General features: G+C 42.1%; 1 protein-coding gene across 1 annotated transcript in view; it reads left to right on the top strand.

Annotated features, from left to right (window-relative positions):
- The window catches only part of EEF1AKMT1 (EEF1A lysine methyltransferase 1), a 36009-nt gene extending 30985 nt beyond the window's left edge, over positions 1 to 5024 (top strand). The window contains exons 4-5 of the mRNA XM_003796699.3: positions 1444 to 1724; positions 4643 to 5024. Coding sequence (XP_003796747.1) covers positions 1444 to 1724; positions 4643 to 4779 — 418 coding nt within the window. The 3' untranslated portion in view covers positions 4780 to 5024. The remainder of the gene's footprint in view (positions 1 to 1443; positions 1725 to 4642) is intronic.
- Positions 5025 to 10986: the final 5962 nt, after the last annotated feature.

The following is a 10986-nucleotide window of genomic DNA, read 5'->3' as shown; positions in this document are numbered from 1 at the left end:
CCCTGGGTAGAGTGTTGTGGCATCACAGCTCACAGCAACCTCCAACTCCTGGGCTCAAGCGAGTCTCCTGCCTCCACCTCCCTAGTAGCAGGCACCCACCACAACACCCAGCTATTTTTTTGTTGCTGCCATCATTGTTGTTTGGTGGGCCTGGGTTGGATTCGAACCCGCCAACTCAGGTGTATGTGTCTGGCGCCTTAGCCACTTGAGCCACAGGCACCAAGCCTCCCCACAGAATTCTTATGTGACACCACGGATTTTATCTGCTCCAAGTGTATTTGAGCTGAGAAACATTTTTAACCTAGCACGGATATCTAATAGGGATGGGTAACACTGTCTTTGTTAAAATGTATACCTTAATTTAATTTTAAAATTAAATCCTTTTTTGAATGACAGTATATGCACATCATAAAAATTCAAACGTGACAGAGGGAGTTTAAAGGAAATGCCAGTCTCTTCCCCACTGTGTCCAGGTTCGTGAGATCCCCTCCCATGCCTTCCAGAGGTTGCCTGTGCATCTGTGAGCATATATTGCTCTACCCATGAAAGCATATTTTACACTCTTATGTTCCTTGAATAGATCTTGGATATTGTTCTTCATCAGCATAGAAAGGGCTACTTCAGTCTTTTAAAAATGGCTACAGAACATTCCATTGAAAGAGGTATACCAGAGTGAACTCAACAGTTCAATATTTAGGTTACTTATAGCTTTTTCAGCAGCTAATTTTAAAAGTTAACTTTTGGAACACTACTCATTAACAGAACTGAGGACTGCCTGTATTGAAATAGATACTTTAGGTGGTTCCTGTGGCTCAAAGGAGTAGGGCACCAGCCCCATATGCCGGAAGTGGTGGGTTCAAACCCAGTCCTGGCCAAAAACTGCAAAAAAAAAAAAAAAGAAAGAAATGGATACTTTAATTTCCTTATAAAAAAAAAGAAGCAGAAATTCAAAATAGCTTGTCTCAAGTAAAACCTCATTTTAATGTATACTTTTGGAAACTATAGCAGATTGGTATTTGTCTTTCAAGATAGGAGTATTTCAGTATGACTTCAAAATATTTAGTTGGAACCACAAGTATTTGAAATAAATATTAAAGGCTCGACATGAAAATAATGGGTAGATTTAAGCTTTGGACTAACTATATCTAACTTTTGTTTTAGTGTGTTCATAATATTTTATATTTTTTACTGTAAAAAGCACATTTATCTTTTCATACCTCAAAATTAGAAGTTGCAGATTAAGACCAAATTCCTTAAAAGTAAGGAACTATAAAATTGTTTACTCAAAAATTAACTATCACATTAGTTTGCAGTATGATTTCCTTTAAGAAAATCTGACAATTAGGGCCTTTTGGGGTGGGAGGATGAAGTAGTTATTTAACTCCATAAGCTAGCTATTCAATATGAAGGCCCTCTCATGAGTGTGTTCATTTTGTTTTCTAGAATAGCATGTGTGAGTGCCCCCAGTGTTTACCAGAAACTCAGACAGCTGCACAGAGAAGACTTTTCAATATACATATTCGAATATGACAAAAGATTTGCTGTATACGGAGAAGAGTTTATCTTCTATGATTACAATAATCCATTGGATTTACCCCCCAAAATTGCTGCTCATAGTTTTGACATCGTAGTAGCAGATCCTCCCTATCTTTCTGAGGATTGTCTCAGAAAAACATCAGAAACCATCAAGTACCTGACTCAAGGCAAGATCCTGCTGTGCACAGGTAGGTGCCACATTTCATTATTTCACAAAAGCCAGTGACAGCTGATACACAATTCTTAGGTTTCAAGAGTTGGAAGAAATTTAAAACTCAAATCCTCTAGCACTCTGGGAGGCCAGGGTGGGTTGATTGTTTGCATTTAGGAGTTTAAGACCAGCCTAAACAAGAGTGAGATTTCCCCGTCTCTAAAAATAGCCAGGTGTTGCAGAGGGCGCCTGCAGTCCCAGCTATTTGGGACACTAAAGCAAGAGAATCGCTTGAGCCCAAGAGTTGGAGGTTGCTGTGAGCTATGACATCACAGCATTCTAGGGGAGGGAGGCAAGAAAGTGAGACTGTGTCTCAAAAGTAAAAAAAAAAAAGGCTTGGCACCTGTGGCTCAAGTGGCTAAGGCGCCAGCCACATACACCTGAGCTGGGGGGTTTGAATCCAGCCTGGGCCTGCCAAACAACAATGAGAGCTGCAACCAAACAATAGCTGGGCATTGTGGCGGGCACCTGTAGTCCCAGCTACTTGGGAGGCTGAGGCAGAGGAATCACTTGAGCCCAGGAGTTGGAGGTTGCTGTGAGCTGTGATGCCACAGTACTCTACCCAGGGTGACAGCTTGAGGCTCTGTCTCAAAAAAAAAAAAAAACTCAATTCTTGGGCCAGTCCATGGTGGCTCACACCTACAATCCCAGCACTTTGGGAGCCTGGAGGATCGCTTGAGGCCAGTAATTTGAGTCTGGCCTCGGCAACATAGTGACACCCTATCTCTACAAAAAAATAAGTACATTTAGTCACACATGGTGGTGTGCACTCTTGAGTCTTAGCTATTCAGGAGGCTAAGGTGGGAGGATTGTTTAAGCCCAGGACATCAAGGTTACAGTGAGCTGTGATTGCATCATTATACTACTCTAGTCTGGGTGACAGGGGGAGACTCAAAACAAAACTCAAACTGAATCCACTACTTTCTATGTGACCTTCAAAAAGTTATTTAACCTCTCTGCTCCCAGTTTCCTTATCTGAAAACCAGGTCATACTACTTGTCTTTGTGGGTCATGGAGAATTCAGTGACATAATACACATGAAGTTCTTATCTCAGGGTTTGGTGCATAGCAACTACTTCATGAATGTTAGCCATTATTTTTACTTAGTCATCATTATCATGATCATTATCATTGGTAGTTTTTGATCCAGATGATCTACTGGATAAAAGAGAAATTTAGAACCTGTAGAGTTAGAGTGAATTGCCTAAGGTTATATATAGAGCTAGACAAATGATGAGGTTCCTTAAAGTAAGAAGAGTTTGAGATCTGATATACTTGTTTGAGGTGAATATAGTAAAATTTGGGAACTAAAATTTTACCTCCCAGTCTCTTTACTCCAGGGCACTCCAGGAATTCAGGCTGATGGGTGTTGTTCCTGGCCCTAGGCCTGGGCCCTCGGGGCTACCTTTCTCCCCTGAGCACATAGCTATGAGCAGGGGCTGAGCCACTTTGGTGTTAGAAATTGGTTATTTGGAGCAGTGCCTGTGGCTCAGTGAGTAGGGCGCCAGCCCCATATTCCAAGGGTGGCAAGTTTGAGCCCTGTCCCGGCCAAATTGCAATAAAAAAATAGCTGGGTGTTGTGGCGGGTGCCTGTAGTCCCAGATGCTCAGGAGACTGGGATAATGAGAGACAGTAGCTATTTGGACAAAGTTGCAAGCTCCGGAGGCTGAGGTAAGAGAATTGTCTAAGCCCAAGAGCTGGAGGTTGCTGTGAGCTGTGATGCCACAGTACTCCAATGAGGGCGATAAAGTGAGACTCTGTCTCTAAAAGAAGAAAGAAATTGATTATTTGCTCAAATATGCTACTCTTTGATCACACAAATATAGTAACTAATGCTTATTAATTTAACTGCTTACTAACACAGGCAGTGCTCTGACCTCATGGAGTATATATTTTAGTTTTAGGAGATAGGTTAAAAAAAGGTAGCAAAACATACTGAAGAAGTGACATTCTCATTCTGACAAATGTAATGAAAGAAGCAGAGACCAGTGGTGCTGGCACAGCAAGTCTTGAGAGGCATGGAGCTATGGAGGCTGCTCTAGGCCAGACACAGAGCCAGGCAGGAGTCTGGTAAGGGTAGAGTCATGGGCATGAGGATCCCTGACAGGTAACAGTTGGGAGTTGGAGTTTTCTTTTTGAAGTGCTCAGCCCTAAAGTCACAGGATCCAGTTTGTCTAAAGAAGTTGGCTTTAACTTTGTACAGAGGAGATTTCATGGGGGAAGTGGGTGCAGGCACTGTCTGGACTTTTTCAGTGTCCAGATGAGAGACAATAGCTGTTTGGACAAGGTTGCAGCAGCAGGAGGGGCGGGGCAGGGGATGGATTAAAAGATGCTTGAAGATAAAATTGGAAGAGCTCGCTGGGCTCTGAGTGTTGGGGAAGAAAGGGCAAGAATGGGGCTGTCCCAGGTTTCTGGCCTGTGGGGGCTGCCAGGGCCACTTCCTGCCAGGGGATATTGAGGGAGCTGGCTTTATTGGAGCAGGGGGTGAAATCCAGGCAATTGAGGAAAAGGTGGCAGTGCATTCTTACTAGTTTGTAAGATTGCATATTACCAAAAAAGAGGTTCCCAAAGATCATTGACTCCATGGTGGGAAACCCTAGCTTTTAGCAATGCGTTTTGCTTTCCTTATGTTTATTTGTGGGATGTAATCTACTTCTAAATTTCTATGTGTCTCAGCTTTGCAAATTAGGAAAATTATTTTTTAAATAAAAAAGAAATGGAGAAAAGTAGGTAATTTTTTAAAATGTTGGAGAAGGTAAAACAGACCATAGAGACCCTCCTGCTCTTTTGTCAAGTGATTTTCTGGGACTTAGAGGCCCCTCTGTGTGGTTGTGTTGGTCCTGACTCTGGGGCTGGTGATTCACCTTTTGGATTCATTTAATTTGTTCTCTTCAGGGGCCATCATGGAAGAACTGGCAGCAGAACTCCTTGGAGTGAAGATGTGCAAGTTTATTCCAAAACATACCCGAAACCTGGCAAACGAGTTTTGCTGTTATGTGAATTATGAATCTGGGCTAGATTGTGGTCTCTAAATACAGGGAGTAATACAATACAAACAGTAAAGGGCCCCTGGCACATTTCTCCTCTTTTTTTATTTTCCTCTTAGATTGAAAAGTCATGCCCTTCTGCCCTCCCCACCAAATAAGAGCCGTCCTTGGCCTGATTTTCAAAATAAGATCACAACCTGTCATTGTTTCCTTAAGGAGAACAACTCTTATAGCTCTGTCTTCTGCCAACCTGAATCCATGGAATTAGAGTTGGAAGAAACCTTAGAAACTGCCTAATCCTCTCTCCTCATTTAATGTATGTAAAATCAGAAGAACAAACAGTTTAGTGGATTGCCCAAGGCCTCCTGAATTAGGCCCTCAGCCTTGGCCTCAGGCCATAGGCTCCCTTAAAACGGGCTCCTTTTGACTGTCTGGCACAGTCTGGTAGCATCCTAGGGCTTGTTGGCCCTCACCCCCATCCTACTCCAACCCCACAAGGAGGTACATCCCAGGAGCTAGTATCTGGGTGCCTATGGGAATTCTCCTCTTCCCAGTTCTGGAAGGGCTGGTGATGGGAATGGAACACTGGTGGCTTCTGTGAAGCTTAGTCTTAGCGCCCTCACTTTGAAAGGCCTTGGCAGATGAAAGTTCTATCTGTAAACCAAACCCCACAACCAAAAAGGGAGGTGGAAAATGTGTGTGTTGTCATTGTTCAAAGCATATTCATACACCTGCACCCCAGAGGACAGCAGCAGCCAGAAGGGGTGAACTGTTGATTGACACAAGTGGGATGGACCTCAAAAGTATCAACTGAATGAAAAAATTCCCAAAGATCATACATTGGATGTTTCTAGTTATAACATTCTTGGAGGGAAAACAGATTAGTGGTTGGTAGAGGTCATATGGGTATAGGAGGAGTTCTCTGGTGCTGGCGTGGTAATCTGTGTCTTGCCCATGGTGGTGGCTTCACATATTTGCACATGTGACAGCATTACATAAAACCATACACATGCACATATGTGCATATGTAAAGCTGGTTACCTCATACTGGGGTCTGTGAGTTGAACCGGTACTATTTCCTGGTGGTTACAATATACTAGTTAGATAAGATGTTAGCATCAGGGAAAACTGGGTAAAAGGTATGTAAGACCTATCAGTAGTATTTTTCCAATTTCTTGGGAAGCCACAATCATTTTAAAATAAAAACTTCTAACTGGGCATCATGGCAGGTATCTGTAATCCCAGCTACTCAGGAGGCTGAAGCAAGAGGATTTCTTGAGCCCAAGAGTTTGAGGTTGCTATGAGTTATGATGATGCCATGGCACTCCACTAGGGGCAACAGAGTAAGACTGTCTCAAATAAATAAATAAAAGCTTTCCAAAAACATTCCTTTTCTCCGGGAAAAGATTACACTTCCCCACCTCACATTACTTGCTTTGGCCAACACAGTGTGCAAGGAAGTGAAATATGTCACTTCTCTTTGGTTGTCCCATCCTTGTGTGGGGCAGGGCCACAGCCCCCCTGCAGGGTGTGTGTGGGGTGCAGAAATGAGCCTATGCTGTAGGATGTTACTCACTGGATAAAACTCACCCTCTCCTGACTGGGCCCGAGAGGAAGGCCAGCACACACAGTCCTGCTCAGCAAGCCTCGGGGGCATGAGCTCCTTCCCACTGTTTCTTAGATGTCAGCTGTCATACTCTGGATGACTTTTAATTTACTTTAAAAATCACTCTGTTTGTATGAAACACTGGTATTTTTAACAGTACCGCCTGGCACATGTTAAGTATAAATGTCTATTCTTTTAAAAATAACCCCTATTATTTCCTTATGAATCAGTTTGCTAAAAATTACCTGGGCCAGTAACAAGTCGTAGTAACAAATTGCATATAGAAATGCAATGTTGGGCGGCACCTGTGGCTCAGTGGGTAGAGCACTGGCCCCATATACCAAGGGTGGCGGGTTCAAACCTGGCCCCGACCAAACTGCAACAAAAAAAATAGCTGGGCATTGTGGTAAGGTGCCTATAGTCCCAGCTACTCGGAAGACTGAGGCAAGAGAGGCACCTAAGCTCAGGAGTTGGAGGTTGTGAGCTGTGTGATGCCACGACACTCTACCAAGGGTGTTAGGGTGAGACTGTCTCTACAAAAAAAAAAAAAAAGAAGAAGAAGAAATGCAATGTTTAGGCCCCATACAATCATGCCTGTAATCCTAGCACTCTGGGAGCCGAGGCAGGTGGATTGCTTGAACTCAGCAGTTCCAGACTAGTCTGAGCAAGAGGGAGACCCCATCTCTACTAAAAATAGAACAAAAAACTCGCTGCACATGGTGGCAAGCGCCTGTAGTCCCAGCTATTCAGGAGGCTGAGACAGGGGACCACTTGAGCCCAAGAGTTTGAGGTTGCTATGAGCTATGATGATACTATGGCACTCTACCCAGGGCAATAGAGTAAGACTTTCTAAAAAAACAAAACAAAACAATGTTTAATGTAGGAATTGTGAGAGAGTAGTAGCACCCTGGAAATAACAGAATTGTAGTTATCCTGTAAATGTAGCATTTAGTTCAAGAGAAACCTTATTTCTTCATTAAGAGGTAAGTGGTGTAAGTACAAGCTTGACTCACATCAGAACTGGACATCAGACTGGATACCGATAGGTCAGTGGTTAGAGTGCCAGCCCTGTGCACTAGGAGTGGTGGGTTCAAACCTGGCTGGGCCTGCTTAACAACAACAAAAACTGGACATGTTAGGAGGCTTATGAAATGAAGTAATTGCACTTTGGTTTCATAAGCAGCCAATGTCTTGTGTCATGGCTTTGGAACCCTGATGTGATTTTGATTTTAGCAGATCTGTGTTTGTAAGTAAGTGACCTACTTCTGGATTAAATAGAAGAGCTGCTGCTATAACTCTGCAACCTTTAAGAAATACCTGTTAGGCATGGTGTGTTCCTTGGGGCCTCTCTTAACAAATGGGAAGTGCACAGGGGATAAGTGCTAGGAGGCCAGGCCAGGCCGATCTCATTGCCCCGTCTGTACGTTGCAAATGCAGATGTGGAATGAACTTCACGATTGCTCACAAGACTCCCTTGCCTCTTATACCTCACATCCAGACTTCAAAGCCTGAATGGATGTTTTCATAGACATCTTTGTAAGTCCTTTCTGATTCAGAAATTTGCACTGAGAGACAAAGTAACCATCTACACAGTGGGAGGGACAGGATAATTTTGTTTTGCTAATAAAATCCAGAGGTTTCCCTGTAACTGTTCAACTGTGTGTTGGGGGCAAGAACAGAGGGAACACACAGGAAACTTTAAACTGTGGAGACAGGATTATATGCTCGTTTCTATGGTCAGGGCTGGAGCAAGTTACTAAAATTGGCCATTCCCTCTGCCCTTTGCCCTACTGAAAGATGTAGCAAAACAAGAAGTGTGGGTGCTTGGCACCTGAACGTGGCACTGTTGATATTTGCAGAATGTTTTTGGATGCCTTTTCCCAAGTGATTGCATGTGTACAGGACAGGTATACAATAGAGATACTGTCGGTTGGTTGGAAAATACCTTCAGTAACCAGCAAAGTACCTCCATTCCGAGGGTTGTCATAGAATCCTCAAGACAGAATTCATTTGACAAGAACATGCACTTTTCTGGGAGGAAGGGAAGAAGCACTGAAATGTACAGCATCAAGGTTGCACCTCTGCAAAGCCTAGAAATCAATAGAGTATCCAAAGGCAATCCCCAGTCGAGTGGAATTTGGGGGCGGGGGAAATGTCATTGAATTTCGGCTGGCAGTTTCTTCAGTATGTAAACTTCCCTTTTGTTTGATAAAACAAAATATCAACCCCCTTCCCCCCTTAAGAGCTTTTAGTGTTAAATGAGAACAAAATTCTGTTAAATAAAATATCATTCATTGAAATAGCACCTCCCCAAACTCTGCCACTACCTCTAATTTCAAAGTGTATCCAATAGCAGCTGTCTAGTGAAAGTGCTACAGATTTTGTAAATTTTAAATGTAACCTGTTTTGGTTTTTTTTTTTTTTTTTTTTTTAGACAAGAGTGTCACTATGTCGTCCTCAAGTAGAGTGCGTTGGCATCACAGCTCACAACAACCTCAAACTCTTGGGCTTAAGCGAATCTCTTGCCTCAGCCTCCCAGGTAGCTGGGACTACACACTCATGCCACAATGCCGAGCTATTTTTTTGTTGCAGTTGGCCATTGTTGTTTAGCTGACCCAGGACAGGTTTGAACCTGCCAGCCTCATGCATGTGGCCAGTGCCGTAACCACTGTGCTACAGACACTGAGCCTAAACTTAACCTGTTATACCAAAAAAAAAATCACATCTGGCAGATGCCAACTAGAGCAATAAATATAATACAAAGAAGGCTTAGCTTGATTTTTATTTTAAATGTAGCTTATACATGATTGGGACAGTGTTTTAATGCCTACTGTAAGCAGGTAGTATGCAGGCCAGGCACTGTGCTGAGGGCTTGGCCAACTTCTATGCGGGGGGTGTTATGCGCTTGTTTCCCAAATTAGGAAAATGTAGCTCATCAAGGAGAGGGAATTCATACAGAAGGCAGCACCCTAGCATGTGAGCAGTTGTGGGCTTATGCTTTTTATTTGTTTTAGCTAAAGAAAGAGATTGTATCTTACTGACAACTGTCTTGTAGCAGCTCAGTAACTGGAACCAGGGAAGTGCCCGATAGGAATTTACTAAGTGGATGAATATGCCGTTAAGAGAAAAAAATCACAAATAAAGCTTGCTTTTCTAGACTTTTGAATGGAAAGCTAATTTCTTCTGAGAATATGATACCTTTTAATAAGCTAACTCATAATACAATAAATAAAACTGTGACATTTTCCCCATGCAAATAGTTTGCTCTACTGAATTGCCTTCCTCTTAGCTTACGCTATTTATATTTAGGAGTAGCCTGGAAAATATTACACAACAGATTGAAACAATATCCACATTACTGAATTGAAAGGTATTTTCCTATTAATACATGGATTTTTGTCGTTGCTTTAAACCTTGTTTTCTCACAGGAATGTATTCTAGACATACAACCACCAGAGGATCCCATTTCTCTCCCCCAGGTTGAACAAGGAAATAAAATTTCCCAAAGTCTACAGAGCTATTGCTTTCAATTGTGAATTTTTTATTTGGACAATGTAGATTTTACCAAGTGATGTTTTCATACAAAATTTCTGTCAATATTTTGTAGGAGCTGAAAGTTCCCCAAGTGACCCTTCTGTTGGGATCAAACTAAAGCTGATAGTCGGAAATGGAGGGAAGCCAACTCTTATTTCTATGGCAGTGAAGCTTGTGTGTGAAATACATTTGAATAAAGAACACTTCTTGGTCTTAGTTGGGGGTGTCACTAAAGATCAAAGAGATTGTCATGACTAATTGATCTTTCTAGGACCAAATCTTTATGAACTTAAATTTCAACCATGAGATTAGATAAAGGAAAACTTTAGTTAACATTATTTCTTCTAGAACTCAAGTCCAGCCCACCCAAGCAGAATCCAGAAAGAAATGCACATAACCAGCATATCTTTCACCTATAATTACTTTTTAATGATTTAAAAAAAACTTATAATTTTTACAAATAACTGTGTTTAGAGACAGACTTTCAACAGGACTTAGCTCATGTTGAAGTTTGTAGAAAAAGGAGCCTCAGAATTGATCTCTAAATTGGCCCACTTTCTCCTCATATTTGGCCTGATCCTGAAGCCCTGATAACCATATGCCATTACCCGCTTGGGCTGTGCCTAAAAAATGGCAAAGATGTCACATTCCACCTCTTATCTCACCACATTTTATCCACAAATTGGCTCTCGTCGCTTTCAAAAGTGAAAAAACAACCCAAAATTTAGACTGTTTAAGTTTGAGACCATTTATATACTCATGAATAAAACCAAGTTTGAGATTTCTGGAATTCTTAGCCCTTTCTGGGATCATATGAGCCACCTGCACATCCCCTTGGTTCACCTGGTGGCCTGTGAGGATCTTCAGTGGGAGTAACAGCAGGTCCATTTCAGTGTCACACCGGCCGTGAGTGGACGACTGCACTAGGAGACCCCAGCCAAAGCACCAGCTAAAAAGTTTATCAAGGATTCTAAAATACTCCGTCAGAGTACATGAAAACTGAATACTTATAAAATGTTTATGTCAAGTAAAAATATATTTGCTCTAAAGTGCTAATATAAAAATAGTTTCTTCCCCTATTCAAAACAGTTGACTTAAAAAGTAGGTATATG

The sequence above is a fragment of the Otolemur garnettii genome, unplaced genomic scaffold (assembly GCF_000181295.1).
Source record: "Otolemur garnettii isolate 467f Iridium unplaced genomic scaffold, OtoGar3 scaffold00106, whole genome shotgun sequence".
In the NCBI taxonomy this organism is placed as follows: Eukaryota; Metazoa; Chordata; class Mammalia; order Primates; family Galagidae; genus Otolemur; species Otolemur garnettii.
This window is presented reverse-complemented; position numbering and strand designations above follow the sequence as displayed.